Here is a 26,033-nt window from a genome sequence, read left to right as displayed (position 1 = left end):
TTGGACAGCTGACACTAACTCCGTTGTCAGATAAGTCTTACCGACTGTGGGAAAAGCTGAGTGGGACAAGTCACACTCACTGCCTGCTAACTGTAGGAGGAAAACAGATCTGGAATGCAGGGGAAATCTTGACATTATCTGTCCCCCCCAACCTCTACCAGCCAAGCAATCAAAATAACTAGCTGAGTATCAGCTGCCTCTGTTCCTGGCCCAAATAAACGTGCTTTCTTCACAAAGTTTTTGCTCACAGGAGAAGAGTCAAAGAGAAGGGAAGAGTCTAAAGTGGGTGTGGGGGAGTGTTTCCTGCCAAAACCCAGGAGCTGCTTTTCTGTAACATCTAAAAGGATAATGATGAAATAAGCCTAGTGCTGTAAACAGAGGTGGCTCTGTGGTTTCCAAAGGGCAGCGATGCATACTTGACAACCCCACAGCCCTATGCAGAGAACTGCAGTACTTCATCGCTCCACTTGGCCTCAGTTGATATTGTCAAGGACAGTGTGCCACAGACTTCAGTAATCAAAGCCAAGGGAACAAAACCACTGGAAAGGACTTCTCTGTGCCCATCCAAATTGTGTTGTGTACGAATAAAGCGTAGCCACTGCAAATGAACAGCTGAAGATTAAAGGTATTTCCTCCCCAGTGCTCAGGAGACATGCTATCAAGACCTAAGGAAGCACAATATACTCTACTTACATCAATGTTCCATATCCACATCACAGCAAGTTAGAGGCACTCTCAAATATTTCTGTATACACTTAGTTACTTACCTATGTGTAGCTTAATACTCTGGATATCATCCCTATATGGTTGCTGTTACATTTAAAAAATTCCAAAGATATGGGGCCATAGAAGGGGAGCACAGCAACAAAAGAAATAAATGAACAGGTGTACTTTATGTTAGTTTGCGTTCTCCAATACATCATCCAGCCATTGAGTGTACTGCATCAGTTATATCCATCTTATACATAGGTGAAAATATATAGCAGGAGAAGTTTAGTTTAACTTTGGAAACTCATCTTACATTTTTGTCACCAAATGAGAGTCCAGAGAGCTGTACATTGAGGATTTCGACAATGTGTTGGTAAGCAGACAAGAAAAGAAAGAGTGTGAAAAGCAGGGCTAACTTTATGTGCTATATGTCTATAAAACAAACAGATACCTACATCTAGCAGTCTGCTAGTGATGCCAGAGTACCGATGGCCTTGTGCCTGCTTTGCCCGGCAAAGACCCTGGAAATCAAAACTTCTGTCTCTGGCAGGAGTGGACCACCCACACCCTGGGCCTTAGCCACTCGCTCTCCCATTTTTCTATACCAAGAAGCCTTGACCTGCCGCTGGCTGAGGCAGTGCTAACAGCTCAGCCGAGTGCTCTGGCACCCCTGAGCAGGTACAGAGCCTCTCCATACAACCGCAGCACTAACCTAAGCTCCTCCTGGTGCCGAACTCGGCACGGATGAAGGGCACAGCAAGGAGCACGTGGCAGGATGGGGACCGCAACCTGGACACCAATCAGCTCATAGACCAACACGCATGAAAATAAGTTCCTGGCAAATTATTTGAATGCTGAATTCGAAACAAATGTAAATGTTCTAACAGTCACCTTTATGTATGAAGAATGGCGATGATAATGTGAGGCTGTAAGGTTTGTGAGGGAAGGACTCCCATTCTGCCTGTACGGTGCTCAAAAGGACACTACTCCTTGCCTGAGGCCCATTGTCACTACTTAGTACAAACAATTTAAAAATAATAAATGACTTAATTAGCAATCCAAGTAAGTTGTAGTTTTAAGACTTTGCTAAAAGAACTATATACATTTTGAAAGCTGGAGAGGGACTGTTTACAAGGGCATGGAGTGACAGGACAAGGGGTAATGGCTTTAAGCTGAAAGAGGGTAGATTTAGATTAGATATTAGGAAGAAATTCTTCACTATGAGGGCAGTGAGGCACTGGAACAGGTTCCCTAGAGAAGTTGTGGATGCCCCATCCCTGGAAGTGTTCCAGGCCAGGTTGGATGGGGCTTTGGGCAACCTGGTCTAGTGGAGGGTGTCCCTGCCCATGGCAGGGGGGTTGGAACGAGATGATCTTTGAGGTCCCTTCCAACGCAAACTATTCTATGTTTCTATGAAATAAATGTTCCTGAGCTTCCCATTTCCTCAGCTACTCAGAGGATTTGATTCTAAAATGCTGAGAAAAGTGGAGGTTATTTTTTTTTATTATTTACAGGAATAAATAATTTTCTATACAGCTATGAATGCATCATTAAGAGACTAATCCTAACCCCACCAAGTTGCTGGTGACTGCAGCTAGCACAGTATTAGGTTCTACAAAGGAAGAATCCTTAATATTCTGCATGATAAACCTGCAAGATTCTATGCTAGACTCTGAATTGAGGCAATTTAAAAAGAAATTAATAATTATGGACTTGAAAACCATTCAACCAATCTAATAACTTCAGTCATACTTACAGATGATCATTTTCCTGAGTTTTAAAAGCAAGCTTTTCTCACTATCAAGTGTTATCTTAGTGTTAATTACACAGCACATATAATGATATATTGCAGGAAAAACTGAATTCAATGTAAGGAGAAATCTTTACAGCCCTGGTAAGCTAAGAATTCCAGTAAATGAAATTTACTAGTAAGCACTATACAATGACAACTGTAATTGTTCAAGTAATTAAAAAAATATACATATTATCAACTGTAGTTTGCAGAATAAATGAATTTTTTATCAACTTTGCTTAAAAATAAATTCAGCATTTCCTTTTACATTTCCATGTAGAAGTCATTCAAACCAAATTTTAAACATTGCACACTTTGCAGTCTGTCTTTCCTATTTATAAATTTGCTATACTAAATATAATACTAAAAACCTGCATGGCAACCATCAGGCAGACCTATGCCTTGCACAGAGTGTGCTGGGCAACTTCTTAACTGTTCAATCATAATGCTTAATTTTAAACCACCATTGAATTGATGCTTAAGTCCACTCTGATGTAAAACCATTAGTTATCACAAGAATTACACCAGGGAAAAAATTGTCCTTTCGCTTTAAAACCACTTGTCCTGACATACATAGTAGCCTTATATAACAGAGACTTTGGGAACCAAGAAATATTCCAAGGCAGGTATGTACCTAATATAAACAAATTTCAAATACAAGCCTAAAGCCATTACCTTCTCAGACCCCGTATCAAAAGCCAACACTTCACCAAGGCTGAAATATCAGTTTCAGATCCACTTAATAACAACCACTTATAAAACAACCTTTTGGCCATCTGTTTCCTTGAACTTGCCCTTCTTACTGCTCTGCCTTCATAAAGACACAGAGCCAAAATCACATTTGACAAATGCCATCATGTGCAGCGGAATTATACATGGGACGGCTTTGGCATGTCTTTTGCGTTCATACACAGCTCCGGCCTCCTCCTGTTGCTGCATTTCAGCTGTGGCTTGACAGCATGGTGGAAATTACTAATTTGTTTTTGCCTTGTGCTGAGTGCTCAATAAATACTAGCATCTCTATGCGCATGTCTGTCATAGCAACTTGCTGGCCTGGATGGAATCTAATACAGAGAACAGGAAGGGCAGAGACTGGATGGTTTTCGGTTGAAAAGCTTGCTAAAGCAACTCTCCTGTTTCTTAGGAAGGTGCCCCTGTAGTTGACATTATCACTACACAGCTCTTTGTCCTCCTCTAGTGGTCCCAGCATATTTAGGGAGAGGCTCATGCAGTGATTACTTCCTTCAGTTAATGTGGTTATTACTCAACTGCAAGGTGTTGAGGCTCATGCCTAGAGATCTGGTGTTCAGTTCTAGCATGAGCAACAGTGAAGGGTTTCATCTTTCTGGTGCTCATGGAAGTGGAAACTGGTATCTCTGACCATAGCCAGTCACCGCTATGCAGGCACTGTGTCGTTTTGTGCCGTGGTCATCTCCTCTGAGCAGAGGTTGTGTCACGGCAGGTTATTCAAGAGCATGAAACAGTGGCATGGTCTGAGGATGGTCCCACAAAAAGTCCTGTGTTGCAAAAGGTCAGAAGCTGGCTGCTTTGTTCGATAGCTTTATTGCCCCAAATAACTTAGATTAAGCATATGTTCCAGCCAGAAGCATTCCTCTGTGTTTGTGTGCCTGGCTGGCAAACAAAGAAACGGCACAGAATCTATCTTGTGTCCTGAGCCTTTCAGAGAGGAGCTCCGTGTCACTCCGATACAGCACAAAAACTCAAAAGTTAATCCTTAGGAAATGATCCTAAATAGTTAAATAGCAAAACCTGAACCTAGAGAACTGTTATGAGGGATTTTTTTTCTAATGGGGAACACTAAAATTGCTGGACCTGCTACCCATTAGAAATGCTTTCCGTGAAAACAAAAGGATCCTACTACACAGCTCATTCTTCCGTGTGTGTGTCTCTCTCTCAGAGCTGTAATGCTTAGTTAGCATTATAAAACACTAAAGATTTATTTTGCTGCTTCCATACTTTAAAATGTCTAACCTTCACACTTTTGAAGTTATACCTTGCCCAGGAAAAAAAATACAAGGACATAGCTTGCATTGTGGCTATGAGAGAGGTTTGAGGGAAAGAAAACAGGTATCCTCAATTTTTTTATTATTCAGCGAAACTTTTCCAGGCATTTGTTACTTTTGGAATAAATGTTAAACGCCATGACTCTTGGAAAAGAACAGTTTAAAGAAAGTTGGTTGCTCAGATGCAATGGAGTTGAGTATGGCTGTTTGTCCACAACCTTTGTCAGACATTTCTTCAGTCACAGAAGAAAATGATTCGAGAATCCTATAGCTCCGTGTCTGACCTTAGTTGCTGGAAACCAACACCCCTAATTCCAACAGAAGAAAAACTTTAGAGCTGTTTATCAATTTGCATTAGACAACCATTTACAGCAAGGCTCCTGTCACGTCTTCAGTAGATGTGACCCAAAGCTCTCAAACCCAAGCTCATGTATCAGCTGGTTAGTGTTCAGCTCTCCTTAGGAGCCCAAGCTGTAAACAAAAATGAGTTAGGAAAAATGTTTATAATACTTTCATTCTGAAACCACCTATATTTTGTACTATTATTAACTAGGTATTGTTTTTAGTATTTACCACCTCTAGTATTTTCAGTATTTTTCTCTCTTCTTCAAAATGTTGACTGAAAATCAAAGTTACAGAAAGAACTATGGAGCAGGGAAATGGAGGAAGATATTTAGAATGACATTGAGTATTAGTATGTGTATAAAGTGGTTTTGTATGTTACTGCTTCATTGTTTCAGAAGTTTCTTAGATAAAATTCAGAGTATTCCTCAATAGATCAAGCTTTTGTCTATAATTCACATACTAAAACAGTAAACATACATGTTTTTAATCCACTTTTTTTTTTTTTTTTAGAAACAGCAATATCCTGAGATATATATAGTAAGGGTTCTCACTTTCCTCTTGCTTCTGAGAGCCGAGGATCAGAGTTTGCCCTCAGCTGCTCTAGTACATCAGAAGGAGCTGAGCAGCAAAGATTTGCCTTTTCAGAAGAACAAAGAGGGGGCTTGTTCTATCATTTCTGATTATGAAAGGAATATATAGTCAGGAAGAGGCAATCTCACTGCCTAATTTTGGGAGCCAAACTGGCACCGCACAGAAGTTAGAAAAGGAGCCAAATGAAAGGAGTCTCTGATGCCCTGACTGCAGGGCAAGCACCAGTCTACCCACTTCTAATTTGAGCAATACAGAGCTTAACTAGTTAACAGGCCAAGGCCACTAAACAGCTGGGTTTGCTCGCTAGTTTACTTTCACTATATCACTGCTGAGGAAAACAGCCTGTTCATTTTTCAGTCCAAAGTAAGCATCTCCACTTCATGTTGGAAACATGTCAAAATGACCCCACTCTGTTTTCTAGTAAATGCATGGGATTGTTGGATGAGGATGTTTTATTTTCCCCAGTCATTTAAGGTCAGGTTCTCATCTTGTGTAAACTCTTGTAGCTGGAGTAATGACAACACAAGACATGAGTGCTACCTAGGTCTTGGGAGGGACTGCAGAGTGTCTAACCCAGCTGCTGCTCTGCCCTGCAGGGGACGGGACAAGGGGGCTCATGGCCACAGCCTCAGCTCCACCTCTGGAACACCTGCCAGGCATCCATGGCAAGTGAAAAGCTGAAAGAGATCACCTTCTCCACCTCCCCATGAGCAAGAGGAAAACCCCATAAGAGGTTGTGGTTCTGTGGGCCACATCCATTTCCCTGTTCACAGTGAGATTAACCCGTAACTCCTGCCCGGGCACTGCAGCAGAGGCAAAATATCAACGTGAGCATAAAATGTTTTATGACCAAGGAAACACAAAAAAATGTAATCAGTGGAAACTACTGTACATGGTTTTGATCTTGCGATGAATCAAGCACCTGCAGTTTCTGAGAAGAGCCAGATGGAGTTGCAGTTCCCTCTCAGTTCCCAGAATCAGGCTCTTTGTTGGCAGTTGTTCATATAAAGCTGCTATATAGCACTGTGCTGGTTTCTTATACTATGGAGACCTCTCCTTGAAGTCAATTAGCACTAAGCCTGGACAAATATTGCAGGATCAGGCTATTCATTAAAGCCCTGGGACTGCAACTGCCTCTATTTGAATTTTGTAATATATCAGTCAAGGATACACAATTATCCATGGAGTACTTCTGAAATCGCCAAGGTCACATGAGGATTTTATCGTATTACTGCAGTGCACCATCTTTCTTGCCAGCCCATTGCTGTTCTGCTACAGACTACATTACCATGCATCAGCAAATACACGAGCTCGCTGCTATATTTAGTGTTTCATACATACCACTAAAATAGAGGATGTGTCAGCTTTTAATCTGACTTCAAATTTTTGTCAGCAAAGTAAAAGCTCGTTTTCCCTACCAGTGATGAAGTGTGCTCTGTGTTAGTCATCTTGAGCTATGTGGTGATAACTTTAAAATACATTAGGCAGCTAGAACGGTCAAGATGAATAGAATGATTTTTCCTAAGAGATCTACTAGGAGATAGTAAGGATGCATAGCATCAGTCAGCCGGGCTATCTAAAAACCCAGCAGCAATCTGATGGCAAGAGGAGCAGCTAACCAAGGTGTTCTCCGGGGTACCACAGCAGGCAATTAGGACCTCCTGCGTTACAAGTCCAGAATAGAGATAGGTGGTGCAGGTTGGGTTTGGTGTCATGTACCTGGCAATGTGAGAAGAAAAGCATTGGTGATGATGAATTGAACAGAGCGGTCTATCGCACGGTGATGGGACTGGGGTAGTCCTATTAATGACAGCAGGAACGTGGTTTAATGGTTGGAACCACAGTTACCACCAGGATAGCCACGTTCATTCTCAAAGAAAGTAGGGTTCAGTAGATGAAGCTGGCATTTTCACAGATCTCGGTAAAGGCACAGAACAGGATATTTTTTACATATTCATAAAACTTGCTTATTCATGCCATCAAGTACAAGGAGTACAAGTGTGAATCATCTTCCTGTCTACTGCCTCTACAGAAAGCCGTCAGACAACTTGCTAACCTACAGACCAAGGGTAAGCCTGTCTACATGGAAACCAGCTTCTCCACTCCATAGTGCTTATTCTCTCTTGCAACTGTCCCTTGCACTTTGCTAACTACATCTCAAAGGGGGTGGCTGACACCACGCTTGCAACCTAGGTCTAACTCCTAACAGCATTGCATTTACTTAGTAGTGTGCAATTATATAAATATATACATTTCCAAGTCTTTGCGGAACTCCATTTCAGCCCAACCCAGGGCTGTCCGTTCCAGCCCCACGATGCTGCAGCAGGGCTGTTCTCCAGCTTTGCCGCTATTAAAGAAAACAGAAAGCAGAATACATCCATGCCTCTAGAGTCTCATCTTACCATTATTTAATATTTTTTCCTAATGCACAATTTTTTTAATGGTCAGAACATCATTATTTCCAGTGCATGCACTGTTACAAGTACCAGTGTTATTACGTCTGGAAATAACGGTACGAGGCCTGGCTAGCACACAGCAACACCACCAGAAATACTGGTACTTCAAAGGAGGTTCCCCGGGGTGGCTGAGTGGTCTGTGCAGCTGCAGCTTTTCTTAGGACACATTTCAGTTACCCTGCTTAACATATTGCGAGGCACCCACTGCAAATCCAGGGAATGGAAGCCCCAAAATATCACATTTATTTGTAAAAATAATAATAGTCTTTTAAAAAGTAAAATAAAATGCAAGATATAGAAAGAAAACAACAGTCCAAAGGGCAGGATCTTTTTCCTTCTCGCACACAAATATGATTTACATGGAGAACGAGTGGAAGCCAAGGCCAGCCCAGCCCTGGGGAAGGGCTGCAGGAGCCCCCACCCTGGCTGCAGCAGCTCGGAGCTGCCCTGTGCGTCCCCAGCGCCTGCTGGGATGGGGTTAGGGGGGGCCGCCTCCATCCGAAACGCTTGGTGCTGTATGGTGGGGAGGGCAGGGTGCTGCCACACCATCACTCACCAGTACCCTGGGAAATGACTCTTTCGGGCCTTGAGAGCTCTAGTTTGAGAGAGATTTTCCCAAGAAAGAGGTGAGGAGAAGAAATGACAACAGGGAATGAGAAAGAATAGGAAGTGATAATGTCAGAGGAAAGTGGTGCAGAAAATGAGCTTGAGCAGAAGACTGCTGTGTTCCGTACGTGGCCGATACAGGCAGGACGGGGCTTATTCTCATGTTAGAAATTCCAAAACAGAAAAAAAATCTCTTATCCAAAAAGCAGAGAAAATATCAGAAATTTTTGGGAACTGGAAATCCAGGAGGAACCTGTCCCTCGGTCCAAGACACAGATTTGGCCATTTTTTTGATTTAAATCATGTTTTCTCTTTTTTTTTTTTTTAATGCTTTAATATAACAAATTTCAAAGGCAAAAGTTTCAAAGCCAAATAGAAATCAAGATTTCTCACTTTGAAAACTGTTAGATCATTGCATGTCAAGATGAGTGCACCTATTTTACAGAAATTATTGGAAATAGAAATTAATGGATGCTAACCTTTTCCTGTAAAATGGTTCAGTTTGAAGAAATGGGCATTTTCTGCCAAAAGCATTTTAATGATAAATTTATTACCACCCCTATCATATGCTAGATTTCCATGATTAAAGTTCCACCTCAGTGACCAAACTGTGTCAGAAAATGACCTGTCATTCTTCTTTCATGTCTGTAGTTATAAAATTTTCAACTATCATGCTCTACTGTAAAGATGGGTGCTAAGCTTTATCTCTTTTGGTGACAAAATTAATGTTATCATAAAAATAAAACAATTCAAAAATTAATCATAGTAAAAAATGGGACCACTTCTAAAATAATCAGTTTTATTTAAAATTTATGTGCCATTTATATGTTTTCCTTTCCTTTTTAAAGCAAGCTTTCAGGGTCACAGAGAGGTTTTGATGCAAGCAATGAAAACAATAAAAACAATTGCTAAATCAATCTCAGAATTGATGGGATTTGTTTAACTTTGGAAGAGCACAAGCATATGTTTCATTGGCAAATACCGTCCTGGAATAAATCCACGTTCAACTCATAGAGCAGAAAAAGTTAATGTACACAGAACTTGAATGAAAATTCTTCTATTTACACTATGCTCAACAGCCTTCATGTTTTGTTGACCTGATGTTAAGTACATGAGGGTGAAATTGCCGACGGAGACATGAATTTTCTAGGCCAAGGTTGCTGGCGTTTTGCTAAGTCAGCACGTTTGCCAGCAGAGCCATTGAATCAGTGACATCGGCTGCAAAAGGCTTCGTTCATCTGTTTCTAACCCAGTTAAGGTGGCCCTTGGAAAGAACTGAGGATGCAGTTTAAAGCAGACACAGATGCCACTCTGAGCAAGGAGGAATCACTGAGTTAGCAAATCGGCTTAAACTAGTCCTTCAGGCCAAAAAAAAGATGGGAAGTCATCTGGGGACAGAGGGATAATTACAACAACGATGTCCAATTGCTTTCATTTTCATTGACACACACAGCGCGTACATATTGACTAATGAAAGAGAAAAAGCAGTCGGAAACGGGTGACTCCAGAGGTCAGTTGTTTTATGACTGAAATATTTCTAGCTGGCAAAGGCTTTTGTGGGAATGAGGATTCACTTAGACTTTGGGGACATTTCTTTTTGCAAAACTGTGGGGTTGTTATTAAATTCCAGTAACCCACATCCTGGGAACCAGTTTCTTTTCTCTGTATTTCTTAATTGTGCTTCATTACAATTTAATAAGGACATTTACCCTCAATTAAGCAAATCATCCAAGCAGTTGCTTACTCCCTGTTGCAATGAACTGGTTTTGTCAAATGTGGGTTTAATTGCGTGTTAAGTATCTTGCTGAATCAGGATCTCTGTGTGTGTATCTGTCTATCCAAACCTTTCCTTAGCTCCTGGCACGCTAACTTACATGGGGTCCGGGATATCCATGTCTTCAACTCCGCTTACTGCTCTGATCTTGATACCTCACACAATGTCAGTGGAAACTAAATAATTTCCCCATAATGGTCCAACTCACGAATGCTGTTAACATTGACAACTGCATTAACCGGCTAGCAAGCTCATGCTAAGGAGTGACTGGGGACAAGGCCCGGGGTGGGGTGTTAGGTTTTTTGGAAAACGTGTCTCTCTAATGAGCCTCTTCACCAGTCTCGGCTGCTGTGCGAGCACTGAGCCGGAGAAAGCACTCAGGTCCACCTCACCTCACGCCCGCCAGCGCCACGGCAAGCTCTTCAGTCCCACTCCAACCCCAATAACGAATACTTTGGTTTATCCCTGTTATTCCAGAACTTACCCTGCAAGGTGTAAGTCGAAAGATGCTGAATTATCCGTTTTCCTAAGAACCATGTAAGTCCTACAGCACTATGTCATGAACAACAGCATGGAAGTGATCATAGCAACTGCACTAAGTGACTAAAACTCAGAATAGCAGAGATTCCCGTGGGTCCTCCATCAATGCCACAAGCCACCAAGAAACTTTGAAGAAGTAACGGAGTGTCTTACCTGCTTTTTCCTTACACAGCTTCTGAAACAGCACCTGTAAGAAATAAATTAATTTCTGTTTAATAATTATACATTTTTATCCTTCAAATCACTTCCACATTTCAGGATGACAACATACATCATTCTTAAACATCATCACCACCTTACACAGGGCAAAAAAATCCAGAGCTCATCAATACAAATCATGGGGAATGTCTAGTTTTGCTTGCTAAGGACAACCTGGTGCCCATTCCCAAACCAGGTTCACCTGTCTTGCAGGCAGTGAGCTTTAGGAGCAGTCCCTGGCAGAAGCAGGGCACGTGCCGCAGGGATACATGAGGTCCAACACACCAGAACACAACTGAAAATGTCTCACGATGCCGGTGGGGCTCAGGGAGGCAGCAGGCAGGTTGTACCAACAGGTGGGAAACAGTGGACACTGTGGCCATAGCAGCTCGGAGCAGCAGAGTGATGGTGTTCTTCACCTGTGACCAGGAGAGGGTCCCTCTGTCTGAGGGACATGGACAAACTGACTTGCTGTGTTGCGTTCTTCATAGTTTTCATTTCCCTGCTTCAGGTCTGCCATGGTAACCGGTACCATTAACATCATATAGGATGCACCTCCTGGTCCATTACTTTTTTCTTGAATAGTTTTCAATGCCCAGAGCAGGAGGCTGTTGCCAGTGAGTAAATGTGTATCACCCGTTCTCCTTTCATATGATAGATCCATCAACTCTCCTAGCAATGCAGCCTATAAATGAAACTAGCGTAGTGGGTGAAACTGAACCTAATTTTTTTTTTTTTTTAATTAAACAGAAGGCTGAACTGATTCTTCCTGATATCAGTGAATTCACAGGTATGAAGTCCCCAGTCTGCAGCCAGCTGAAAAGGCAGCCGCTCCTGTACCTTGCAGTGACACACTCCCTGTTCTTGTTATCTGCTTGTCCCCATATGGACAACCATCTGCACCTTGCCATCAGATGCACCAAGTGCTCCATTATCTCTTCAGTCAATATTGCCTCTGCAGCCTTGATAGGAATCTGTCTATAAAAACATGGGGTTTATTTACCTTTTATTTAGTGAAGAATTTTACTGAGATACTGGAAAATTCCTCCTCTAAGCATGGAACTGAATTGGTTAACCATCACTCTTAACTCTTAATAAAAGGAAAAGCACAGCTAGACTACAGTTGTTTTCCCTTCTGCAAGGTAATTTCATTGTAAAAAAGCCTCTTGCCCCATTTGAAGGCACCAAGTGAGGTGGTCACTTCTAGATGGGAAAATAACGAGTGGCTGAGTCCAAATCAAGTTTTATTAGTGTCAATTTGTAGCTTGGCTTTAGCTCCAAGTGGAAGCCAGTGCTGGCACACTGCTGTGTGCTTGCCTGGACTGAATTGATTTAGCTCAGTGACGGTGAAATGCTCCCAGAGACCAGAGCTGAGCCCCCTTTGCCAGTGAGGGCCCACCAGTGCCAGGCTCCGTGGTACCCGCGCAGACCCTCGTGCTAGATCTCTTCTGCTCTTGCTCTTAGAGAGGTTGGAGGATTCGCCTCCCCCTAGGTCTTCTACAGCCTAGAAAGGGAGAATGCAGTTCTGATTTCCATCTGGCTGAAGAGGAAATTCAACTTATTTCCCAAGTCTTTATACACTGGCCCATTCTGCAAGGAGTAAGGCGCAGAACTGCAGCATTACGAGCCAAAATCTCTCTAGCAGCATCGCTTAAAAAGAGTCAGTGCTAAGCCCTCAGGAGAGGGCTCTAGCAGAAGCATCTCACTCCCATACAGGAGTGGAAATTCAGACACACGCTATGTCGATTGGCAAGGGACAGGCAAGTCCCACATCAGTGTGCCGGGTTTTTGGGATGACTTTCTGAGTGAGGAACACCATTCTGTCCCTCCACTGTATAGCGAGCCACGTTGCTCTCAGTCATCCTGCTAGCGACAGGCACCTGATTTTTAGCATCACAACTCTGGCATAAGCACATAAACACATTGGAGAAGGGTGCCTAAATTGCCATACTGAATCTTGGGATAAGAACTTCTTGAATAATACAGAAATTATATGGGAATCAAAATAAATATGTCAGTCCTGCTTGGACAGCTAGTTTCTGTGTTCTAGCGCAGCCAGAAGGGCACCAGCTATTATAAAACCAAGCCCGGGCTATGTTCATTTCCAAAATCTTTTTAGGATGCCATACAAAAAGTATGCAAATTTTTGCTGGAAGAATCCCAAGTGGCAACAGAAAGCTGCCAACTAAAAGTGATTTATGGAAATAATAATGATAATGCACTATATAACTGATTGTATAACGAAATACATTTATTGGAGGACTGGCATCCCATCTGAGCAGCATGGCACCATCTAATCAAATATATAGAAACCACGGACCAAGAGAGTACAACTCTAGCCAAAAGGCTGTTGCAGCACCTGCTGCTATGAATAATAAAGAAATCATTTGCTTACAACTCCAGCTGTAGCAATTTTGCAAGTGGAAGTGTCAAACAGAAGCCAAAGACAAACACACTCTGCTGATATAACCACGTTTTATTTGCTGAAACATGTAAACCGGCAGGCAGAAACTAGAAATTCATTAGATACCGGGGTCCATTTCTCCCCCCGCAGCAGTCCTGTGTCTTGGCAGGACCATCCCACATTCCCCTACACAAGCAAGGGTTCCCAAGAAGCCTGCCCGCGCGGCACTGCCCTTGGCTTTGTGATCAGAGCAGGATGAGCCAGGCTGGTGAATTAGGCAAGGTCTACCCTCAGCGGCGGTGCAGCTAGCTCAAGGGACAACTTGCAATGAGGTGAAGCTCAGAGGGCTCATCTACACCGCTAAATCAGACAGCCATCGATGAGGCCGGAGCACCGTACCTGGCTCGGCAGCTCTGGGTTTGTTACGAACTGCTTTGAAGAGCTCTGCTCAGAGCAAGCCAGCTGTTGGAAAGTGTGCCCTCAGCAGCGGGGACGAGGGGACGCCCACTTGGCCCTGGGCAAGGGACTGGTCCCTGACCCGCATTTACATCGCCCTTAAACATAGCCTCCGAGTCCATAGTATTAAATTTATGGGTCCTGTACAGATGAACAAGATGCCCAGACAATTTGTTAGGGATCATTACCTGAATCCGAACCCCCTCGAGCAAGATGAAAATAATGTCTTTGTTCAACAGGTATTTACAACCAAGAACACCTTTATGCACGTGAATGATCTCATTAAAGCCACCTTTCACTTCCAGAGCCATGCATGTGAAAAAGTGTATTTGGGGCACAGAGTAAAGGAGGGAAGAAAGGCTGTGGATCTATCAGGGGAAGGAAAATGAATATAATGCATTTATAAAGAACCTGAAAGTTTCTCCTGAAAAGTATTCTGTGTAGAAACCAATTACTCAAATGAACTCCTCGGATTAAGTGGAGATGGAGGTAGAGGCAAAACACCAGCATTATAAACTCAACAAGCAAAATAAACATACTCATCAAAAAATTGTTTCTCTGATGTATACATAATCTTTCATGGTTATAAGTGATCAGGGCATGGAACTCATCAAACAACTGGATTAAATGATTTAATAATGTCCCAGTAAGCTCATTGTCACATAAAAGCTTTTTTCTGACACAGAAGATGAATACGAAATGGTTGACTTGAACAACTTCAAAACCATTTCAAATTGCAACAGCACAGGGATTCTGCAATGCCAGCCAATCCCATAATATTATATACCATTTCAAAGAAAAAAAAAAAAACCACAAACGTTTTGTATCCAAGTCTTTTGCTTCCTTCTTCCCCATCAACTCCTATTAGTTATTAGCTATTTTATGCTCTAATTTCAAATATGCCCAAATCTGCCACTGGTATTTCAGAGTACCTGTCAAACTGCAATAATTCACTCTCAGAAAATCACACCCTCAAAAAAAAAAAAAAAAAAGGTAATTAGTGTATCTGTTCAGCATGCAAATAACTCTTCTAGATGTTTAATAAAAAGCCAGAGAATTTATTCAACATAGATATGGTATCAGAAATATAACTGCTATCAAATAAACCCTGGCATTTTGACAGGACTACTTGACATCTGCTGTTAATAAAAAAGGCTTTGGATTCTGCATGTTCTGCAGTGAGCAACCAGCAGCACCACTCTGAAACGCAACACTTCCTTCAGAGGAAAAAAGGATAAATCTGTACGAGTTCTTATGGGCTAACTGATACAGAAGGAAAGCACTCTGAGCTGCAAAAGGTCCTGCAAAGTATAAAGACTGAAAATCCTGCTGGTTCTTCATTCTAGTGATTTAATAATCTGCTAGGCTTTAATTAAAGCAACATATAGACAGTTCTAAAGGAGGAAACCAGCAATCCACATGCAAAACTCAATCATCTGATTAGCAGGTTTATTAGATCCTTTCAGAAAGATGCTGACAGAAGGAAAGAAAACCCTAGTTACGACTTCAAAATAAAATTCTACAGCCCAAAATGGGAAGTAATATTATGATACTCAGCAATGTCAGCCTTAACTTGAAGTTGCCCGGCCCCTGCAATGAGATCTTCAGCGTGGATTACACTTGCAAGTTCCCTAGAGAGCGTTAGTCAGCTGAGAATAATACCAATATTGAAATTATCCCGGAGAAAACACTGCTGAGACCGCTGTGCCAGAAATCCGATTTCTCCCAGAAACCTGGCACCGATCTTTCATCCAGGCTTGAAACCTCTGCTGGATTTAGGTGCCTATGGTGTATCTGCAAAGACTGTCAAACTTGGCTTAGAATTTTCCTTTAAAATACAGCCACTGTGGAGGTGATCTTGGAGACCATGTTTAATATACAGCCTGAGCATTATTAGAGAAGTCACTTGGGGCATGGAAGACAGATCTTAGTTGAATGGGATTCAGCCTCATACCTGCTGCATCACAACGTGGTGGCCTCCTTGCTAGGTTAGAAAGTAGGGGGAAGGGGAAATTCTCACTTTCTTCCACTGAAGCTGAGCTATTGCACTGGAAACTGTACATGACTGATGGGGTCAAAGAAAGAAAGAAGGGTAAACAGCTCCGTACTCTGCAGTGGTGCAAGTCCACTTGCTCATTCACATGAAGTGTGACCAGCAGGTCAAGGGAGGTGATGCTGCCCCTCTACTCTGCTCTCGTGAGACCCCACCTGGAGTACTGCATCCAGCTCTGGGGGCCCCAACGTAAGAAAGACATGGAGCTGTTGGAGTGAGTCCAGAGGAGGGCCACAAAGCTGATCAGAGGGCTGGAGCACCTCTGCTATGAGGACAGGCTGAGAGAGTTGGGGTTGTTCAGCCTGGAGAAAAGAAGGCTCCGGGGAGATCTTAGAGCAGCCATCCAGTACCTGAAGAGAGCCTACAGGAAATCTGGAGAGGGACTGTTTACAAGGGCATGGAGTGATAGGACAAGGGGTGATGGCTTTAAGCTAAGAAAGGGTAGATTTAGATTAGATGTTAGGAAGAAATTCTTCCCTGTGAGGGTGGTGAGGCCCTGGAACAAGTTGCCCAGAGAAGCTGTGGATGCTCCCTCCCTGGAAGTGTTCAAGGCCAGGTTGGATGGGGCTTTGGGCAACCCCCCCCATGGCAGGGGGCTTGGAACTAGATGATCTTTGAGGTCCCTTCCAACCCAAACCATTCTATGACTTCTATTCTATTCTATTCTATTCTATTCTATTCTATTCTATTCTATTCTATGATGTGTGGAAACTTGGGTCCAGGTCCCCTTTTTTAGAATCTTTAGTATTTGGAATAAGAAACTATTATTAAGAAATCAATGTTTTTATGTTGTTTTCATCATGGTATTTTAAAACAGTGTAAGATATTAAGAATACGCACAGCACCGATCAAGACAATCTTGTTCCTCACACAAACATCAGCTTCAGCGGGGTATTTGTAACGGGGCTGGGCAGAGCGTCCTTGCTGGACCCAAAGCCCAAGGTGCATTTATGAGCCCTTGATCATCCACACTGTGTGGATGATCTGCAGACACAGTGTTTTCACAGACATTTTAAACCTCTGTCTCTTCATCTCTTTTTTCCTGAGAGAAAAGAATGTTTGGGGTTTTTGTTCCAAGAAAAGAATGTAAATAAAATAAAGGGTCTCTCTGTAGCTGACAGGGAGAAAGTCTAATTTAGGGATTCTAATTTATTTCTTTGCTTTAAACTGGCAAAATCATATAAATTGTCTTTTCCCCGGTTTCTCTGAGGATCTGACATATAGAACCTTTTAATCCTGTGCAAAGAAAATTGAACTCTAATATTTTATGATGATATTTCTAAAATGACCCTAAGGCATTCAAACATCCAGAAGAATTCAGAGGACACAGAAATGTCTTTTGAAAACCCTAGACTTAATATGCTGAGTTGTAGTCTAAAAAGATGAAATACTGTAAATATTGCCTACAGATATAAAAGCATATTTAATCATTGTGCACAGCTTTAAAGAACATTTAATGAATATTTGAAAATTGTTTTCCCTAGTTTAGTGTTTTAGTTGGCAAAATAAGACTTGTTTCTAAAATGTATTTTACTATATTCTAAATATTTATTTAAATTTCTACAACAAGATCAGTGCTGGTTTTAAAACCACTGATGTAGAAAGATTTATTCAATTGTTTTCTTCTGTTTACTACAAATCTATACCCATTCTGTCCATGTACTATTGACAAAAGTCCAGAAAGTAATGTGACATTTCATGTTGCTGTAGTTTTGGAAGCTCTGATCAAATAGAAAGCTGGCTGAAAAGTGTTTGCAGTGAAAACTTTTGAATGACTTGTTAAAGAGAAAGGTTTACAGTAAGTGACGCAGGGTGATGAGAAAGTCTGTAACAATGAAAACCATTTCAACAATGTTCAAAGTGAAATCAGAAGAAAACAAGCCAAAAGACTAATGGTAAAGGAACATCCATTTTAGTAACTGTAACTCATCATACTTAACTTTAAAAATGTATTATATTAACAGACCAGGGAGATTTTTACTTCCAGCAGCTACTAATATGATTTCAAAATGTCAAGCAATTATGGCGCTGGTGGCTATACCCACATTTTTACTGAGGAGGATTCGGTTCCAGCACATGAGGAGCAGCCACCTGCAGTGAGTGTTAGGGTGTGCCTCCATGGTATTCGTTACGGTATTAAATCATTCCAGTTGCTCATTTTGCCATCGAATTGGGAGACGCCATTCACTCCTGCGGCTCAGCTGGCCGTGCCTATTCGTCTTCCACCAGCACTGGCACTCACCTCGACAAACGGGAAACTAAGGCAGCAGAACATTAACTTTATTCCAGAAAAGCTTCTGCTGTTTAATTTGTGGCTTTCATCACAAGCTCTCTGTTACAGGTACCATTTCCTCTGTCTGACATGTTGCTCTGATGCGAGCGCTTTGTTCAATATTCTGCAGCATCAGGGGTTTTTGCTATCGCCATTCTACATTACATTTGCTTCTCCTGTGATTTCCTCTACAGGATAACGCGACACTGTTTGCTATTCTGCAGTGGTCTTTGCAGGGGATTTTAACCTCCATCCTTCATAGCTCTGGCTCTGATGTCATAGGACAGATGATTAACAGTGCAAACCTTACAGGCAGTTTGAAGCAGCAGCCCTGAAGAGCTAACTATCTGGTCTCCTAAATTTGACCCCAATACAACTAGTTGAAATTTGAACATGAAACTTTTTCTATTGTGTAATGAATACTGAAAAGCCTCTTTGCTGAGAAGAGCCTCTTATCTGCTGACTATGCCATACACCATAGGCAGGTATGCTCAGACACCACCATTCATATTAGGGAAATAAAATATTGCTGCGGTCCACAAGTCCCACAGAAGGACGAGAGCAAATGATACCAGAATCAGTAGAAGCAGTAAGTTGGAGACTGCAATTATGAAGGAATTTTTCCACACCTTTTTTCCATTTAAAACTTGAATTGACACAACTTTTCAACAGAGAAAGTAAATTATCAAATAAAAAAGTAAATTATTGGCATGTTGAAATGGCTCATTTTGATAGCTTTCAATGAAAAAAACACCTTTTTGTGTTTAAAATGTGTTTACTTTAAAATTTAACTAACTGTATTACCTTAGATAAGAAATTCACAAAAACATTTTTACCTGGTCTCGGCTTGTGATCTTGAACCAGATAAGGAAATTTTACAAACTGACAAAACATTTTACAGAACAGAAAAACTATTTCTACCAATATCTCTATTTTGAAGCATGAAAAAGGGGCCCCAAGGTATCATAAGATCAGATACCTTCTTCACCTTCAAAGATTATAAGATACCTGTGATTTTGGAGGCCACTGGAATTAGTTTTTAAAATAGCTCTGATCAGTTAAAATTCAAATATTTTTTTCAGAGATGTAGATACTTAAAACTCCAGAATGTTACTTTGCTGTATTATATCCATGGTAATTTTCTTAAATTTTCAGGGATTCTGAATTATGCCCATGGAAGTCCATGTTCTAACCAAAGCCAGCAAGCTATGACCACAGCTTCTCTGTTGCCATTATTTTGCCCTCTGTGGCCAGGTGGATATACCTGGAAGACAGAATAGAGACGTCCCACTGCAGAAACAGATGCCCCTCGTCCCTTCAAGGTGACCAGGGCAGGCAAACTGGTCCCACCTCACAAAACGTGGTGATGTACACCCCTCTCTTTCACTTACACAAACTCTCCATAACACTTCGCACTTTTTGTGCTTTTAGATAGGCTTTTATAGTAGTTGATATTTTTAAATCTAATTAAAATCTAACCTGTTTGGCATTGTGTTCCTGCACAGTCAGGAGCAAAGCAGGTGGTACAGGCAATCTTGAGCGTTTAGCCACGGGCGCAGTTTGAGGAACACGTATCCACATTTGGTCTACATGGCATCCTGAACCTTCAGTTCATCCTGCCCAATTCCCAATACCCACCCTCTGCGATCACTTCCTTACAGGACACAGTTTTGTCATATTTCAGCAAATTTGGTTCTGATAGAAACAAAAAACCTCCTCTTTATGATGCTTTTACCTTTGGCAAATCCCAGGAGCTCAGTCATTTTGAACTCTCGACTCTGCAGCAGGGCTAACATCAACATGCTCAGAACTGTGCAAATACCAATTAATGCTCAGTCCTGCATTAAGATAACCAGATAAGCTTCTGTATAAACAAAGACATGAATAAAAATTTGAGATAACGTAGTTGTCACATTAGACGTGTGGGGGTCAGGTGGAAACGTGATGAGGCAGAGGTGGGTGGAAGAAAGACAAAAAGAAGAGCAATGACTGCCAAATGGAGATGGATGAAGGCGAGAAGCGAAAGCAGTCCCTGTTTTTTACAATCCTGAAACAATACAGTGACTCATACATTGCTATCACTTTTACCCTCTTGAGTAGGAAGAAGTGCTATATCTCTTTTAAAGATAAAATTAAGTGGGAAAGGTACAAGAGGTCACAGAACAACAAAGGGAGGCATGAAAGCCGGGGACTCTGCTATCCTGCTATGGGAAATGAGTGGCTTCTAAAGCAAACAGCAGTTAGCAGAAATCTATGGCAGAACATGAAAACCAAGCCTTGTGAGCTCTGGCTAGTGCTGCGGTGTTATTTTAGCTTGGTCCAGAGTAGTACTTAGCTGGGAATGAACTTCAGACTGCCATTAGCAGCAGTTTGTTTTCACTATCGAGTGTCCACAGAAATGTTTCATGATGGCTAGGCTCTAAGTGGATATCAGGTATTTTCCTTCACTGTCAATAAAACTAATCATTGTAATATAACCTCAACCAAAAATGCACTTTTCCCATTAAACTGATGTATTAGCAATGTATTTCGTTCAAAAGAGTTATTGAAAATTACAGAAAATGTGCAGAGCAGAAGCATTCTTCCTGAGAGATGCATGGGGAAATGTTAGGTAGCATTTCTGCTTCTTCTAGTGTCCCAGCAAAAGCTGATGCCCTTAGGACAAGCAGAAGTGCTGATTTGTGTCCTGGAATTACTTTATAGATTTCAATCTGTATATGACATTTTGGTACTGAAACCTGCTGTAAATCCCTTTCAATTTCTGATCAATTTTCTTTGCTTGCCTGTGTGGTTTTGTCTTTGTTCATCAGTTTGCTTTTATGTCAGATTTAAAGAAAAAATCTTTCCCATGCCTTCTTCACCCATGCAAATAACTTGCTTTCCCTTTGGGATGTTTCATAGTTCTCCATTTCTAAGAAAGAACCTGATGTGTTTCAGTATCACCAGCACCAGGTAAGATGATGCCATCTACCTCACACATCCACAGCAAACTCACATAAGACATTTCAGAAATCATAGAATCATAGGATCATAGAATGGTTTGGGCTGGAAGGGACCTCAAAGATCATCTAGTTCCAAGCCCCCTGCCATGGGCAGGGACACCCTCCACTAGACCACGTTGCCCAAAGTCCCATCCAACCTGGCCTGGAACACTTTCAGGGATGGGGCATCCACAGCTTCTCTGGGCAACCTGTTCCAGTGCCTCACTGCCCTCATAGTGAAGAATTTCTTCCTAACATCTAATCTAAATCTACCCTCTTTCAGCTTAAAGCCATTACCCCTTGTCCTGTCACTACATTCCCTCCTAAACAGTCCCTCACCATCTTTCCTGTAGGCTCTCTTCAGAAACTGGAAGGCCGCAATTAGATCTCCCCGGAGCCTTCTTTTCTCCAGGCTGAACAATCCCAACTCTCTCAGCCTGTCCTCATAGGAGAGGTGCTCCAACCACTCTGTTACAAATTCTGGTGTAGCCGTAAGAAAACAAACACTTAACTGTGATGTATGCTGTTTATATTCAAAATGAACTCTTCAACCAGTATAAATAAAGGATAATGAATTTGTGTGATGTTTGTAAAGTTATTATTTTCATAGAAAAGTATATATTTCCCTTTGCAGTGGGGTTCACTGTCTCTTCTGCTGTCGGCAAATGCCCAGGTGCGATTCAGATAACTACCACGTAAACCTCTAAACAACTTCAAAGCTCTATGTTCCCAGTCATTTCCCTTACCTTATGCCTTACCTGCCAAGATTATGCAGAACAGTACGCCTATGGTGAGAAAAGTTGCATAAATTGATGCTATGTTAGGAGTTGAGAACCCCTTATGCACATGTGAACTGAGAACATGAGGGCTGTACTGCAGCAAAGGACCAACACACATGTATGATTTGAAATTATTTAGACTAGGCATGCTCGATGTTGAGCATATGCTTAAACCCAATTATATTTATACACTAACCGTGGTGTTGGGCCGCATTTGACTCAATTCAGTTTGGAGAGACTGGAGCTGGGAGCCTCAATACCACACACATAATGCATGAACCGTAATCACCCCTTGTTCTCCTCCTCAAACAAGTATACACACACAAGCACATATAAATATATATATATACATGCCCCATGCCCCTGACTCACCCACCCTTCTAATTTTTTCCCTTCAAAAATCGCTGAGGTTCTGAGAGAGAAGAAATTTGTGTGTCCATATACTGAAGGTGCTGCTGGCTTAATCTGTGACCTCCAGCAAGTCACCGCAGCACCGACTGAACAAAGGAATGGATGTTCTACAGCTAGTCATGAGTATCTCCACTCCTACAGTGACACTGCAATTACTGCTGTCCAGAACAAACCCTTAATCAGCTTGGTTTCTAACTTCTGCATCTGTATCACTACTAATATACATGTTCGAAGCCTAACTGGAAGCCAGAAGTAAAAGATGTAAGGGTATCCACAACCATAGTTTATCATCTATAAATTCTTGTCATACAGGTATCATAAAATGCTTGCACAGAATCATTAACATCTTGATTTTCCTGCATCATACCATGTTTAAAATATGTTTAAAATTATGGACAAAAATCATAATGAGATACTTATTTGCCTGCATGCATCCTACACACACTCTCTCTCTCTCTCTCTCTCTCTTGCTCCTGCATAGCTTAAAGCAGTTTCAAACTCATTTAAATATATGTACTACTGACTCAAGCTATTTTAAAGTAAAAAAAAAAAGACATACTTTACTTCTTGAAATAACTATAGTCTCACAGAGGGGTTTTAAAATTGGCATGTATTATTTCTCAGCTGTCATGAACAGCCAAAACAAATATATTCACAGAACTATCTCCATACCTTATACTCTTATATGATGAACTGATTTTATGCTTCTCTGCAATGCAGACAAACATTTCATTTCTGTCTTTTTTTTTTTTTTTTTGGTAGCTAAGCACTATGACCTTCCTAAAAATATTCAAGGATCTTTTCATGGAAAGCTCCACAATCTTCTCACAGTGTTAATGTTCTGGGTAGCTCAGTATGATCTCCGAATGGAATTTAAGATTATATAATTCCAAAAAAAAGGGTATTAGGCAAGTTTCAGACAATTAAAATAAGAAGAAATATTTCCTAGCATTGTCTAACATTTATGACAATATTTGTTGCATAATTTTTATACCACTCACATGCATATCATGACCTACAACTAAATGCTGACAGCATTAATAAAGATTTTTCTGTCACCTTGTATATCTTGATGCCCTTAATCACTGTGAGACAAATATCCTTCTCTTTTTTCTGTTTCATAATTCAAGTTAATGGCCACTGCTTGAAATTTGTTTTTACAGTTAGATTTAAGGCACTATTCATCTTTTGAGAAGCACTGATTTGACGAAAAACACCATTGCTTCATCTGGTCTTAAATCAAGGTAGGTCTGATTTATATGAACTGAAAGTCAGGTCCAACAAGAATAAACTTTTAAAGTGAAAATTATTGCTGTCAACTCCGAAAATGAAAAAAACCTCAACAGTAAAGGATGCACCTACTGATCCACATCTATACTTTGTATAGTTTTATTCACTCAACCATAATGACTAAAAATAATACTAATTCACAACAGAACATCTGAACTCAGGAAGCAGCTATTGCTATTCTGGTTTTTAAAAGTATTTCCTACTTGGTGTATTCTAATGTTCCAGGAGGAATTAGAATGTGAAACATTCAAAAAGGGCCTTTCAGTGAGCAAAACCTACTAATTAATGCAAGAAAGGAATCTCAGCTTCCTTTGTCCTCTGCCTGGGCTTCTGGACTACTGTCAAAATGCACATCTGTCAACAACCTTGGTGATACCAGCTGCTGGAAAACTGGATGCTGAGATGCCTCTCTACTTTCACAGCTTGAATTGTTTCAGCATGGAGATGTACATTTGATTAGTAATTGTTTTGTTATATTACTGGGGGGTGTGATCATGGCTCTTTAAAGTTTCACGCCTGTAAGGTCACCAGCTCCTGCTCTTTGGGGACCTTCATTCTGTACGAGAAGAACAGCTGTCAGCGGCACACAGATGGGGCAAAAGCTGCAGAACTTTCCACCACAAACTCCATCTGAATAATCAGACTTGCTGGGGAGCAGTTTAGACGTAACCAAGGCAGTTCTGGAGACAATCGTGTGAAGTAACCACGTGTGTGAGTGCTTAAATTGTCTGAGTATGTTTTTATGGTAGATGGTGGAAAACAGCTAGCATCAAATCATGCTTCCCTTTGCCATTTAAACCAAGAAAGTGGAAGAATTTCTACTAAGACTTAAGTAGCTCTCCAAAGAATAAATAATAAACAGAATAAATATATATATACAAAAGAATAAAAATGTAATACACCCAATTTGCTCTGTTATGGGAGATGGCACATTACAGTCGTTCTGCTTCCCACACTCCAGTTCATAGCGACATGTAGCTGAGGACATGTCCATACTGTAGATGCAGTAGGACAGGACCTTTAAATAATTATGAGAGGCTGATTAGCCACAGAAGCATGTAGCTTCATGCAATTGAGTTTTTAAAGGCTACTGGCTGCTTGACGGCTGATGGAAATATCTGAGGTCCTTTTTCCAGGGTTAGCTGTACCTCAAGACTGGTGGCTAGGTCTTGAGTTAATCTAGGACCTACCACACTCATGCAAGCTTGAAGGAGACAATTAGATATGTAAAATCTTATTACAAGCTACTAGACATCTGCCATGAATTAATTATAGAATGCCTGGAATTTTGATATGCTTATTATTTAAGTTCAAATGTAGCATCCCTTACAACGATAGCTGTGATTAATGGCCACTTGCATTTTCAGAATGAGGGACCTCCGGTATTTTTAGGTTGTCTTTAAAACTCATCTGTCACTAAAAAACCCTATTAATATTTTAATGTTGATGAAAAGAAGAAACATTCAATTAAAACATTAATTTAAATAGCTAAGAGTTTACACTAAACCAAACATGACAGCAGAAAATCAGAGAAAAGGATGTACTTCATGACAGCATATTTTAGCTCATCAAGTGTAACAGCCATGCTCTGTGCCAAGCCTCCTTATCATATACATGATTAAAGAATGAGAATATGTAATTCTGGCCAGATGATTTAAGAAGGGAGGAGAAGCCTTACCTATAAATTAATCTGACTGTGAGTTTAAAGAATTATTGTTATTTCCAATGACTTTTTTGTATTTCAAAATCTTAGTATCCCTTTAGTCTGAATGCATAGCTATGCAAGCCCAATGAGGCAGCAAACACTGGGCATATGTATTATCATGATATACTACCTGGAGTTTCTCTGGTCTTCATGCTAAACACTCTTAAGGCTCTTTATGGAAAACAGTCTGATCTCCTGCTGCATTTTCTCTACCACATATTGCAATATTTACCTTCACTGTATGCTAAACCTAATATAATGCAAATCCAATCTTAGGCAAACCTAAGCTCATTCTTTACTAAAATGCATTCTAGCAAGAACAGTTTGATTTTAGTAAATAATCAGTCAGACAAATGACAATTCTAGGATGACTTTTTATCTTAAATGCTTCTGGAGAAAAGACGAGACTCAAATTACCTTCTACACAAGGGTTGTTCCCCATTTGCTGCCAGCATGTACCCACCTCTCTTATCTCCAAAGTCTTAGTTTTTGATTCTGTGTTGTGATTTTGCAGTACATTACCTGCTAGCTTTTTGATAGTCACAGTGGGTTTGAGTACCTATCGAGAGCTTTTTCTATTGAGCTTAAAGCACCAATTCAAGACAGCAATGCAAGAAAGGAGCAATTTACCACTAACATAGTGTTACT

General features: G+C 41.0%; 1 protein-coding gene across 2 annotated transcripts in view; it reads right to left on the bottom strand.

Annotated features, from left to right (window-relative positions):
• The window catches only part of STARD13 (StAR related lipid transfer domain containing 13), a 305,468-nt gene that overhangs the window by 160,972 nt on the left and 118,463 nt on the right, over positions 1–26,033 (bottom strand). For both annotated transcript variants that reach the window (XM_075742017.1, XM_075742018.1), the window contains exon 5: positions 10,990–11,023. In XM_075742017.1, coding sequence (XP_075598132.1) covers positions 10,990–11,023 — 34 coding nt within the window. The remainder of the gene's footprint in view (positions 1–10,989; positions 11,024–26,033) is intronic.

This window comes from Balearica regulorum, chromosome 1, assembly GCF_011004875.1.
Source record: "Balearica regulorum gibbericeps isolate bBalReg1 chromosome 1, bBalReg1.pri, whole genome shotgun sequence".
NCBI classification, from domain to species: Eukaryota; Metazoa; Chordata; class Aves; order Gruiformes; family Gruidae; genus Balearica; species Balearica regulorum.
This window is presented reverse-complemented; position numbering and strand designations above follow the sequence as displayed.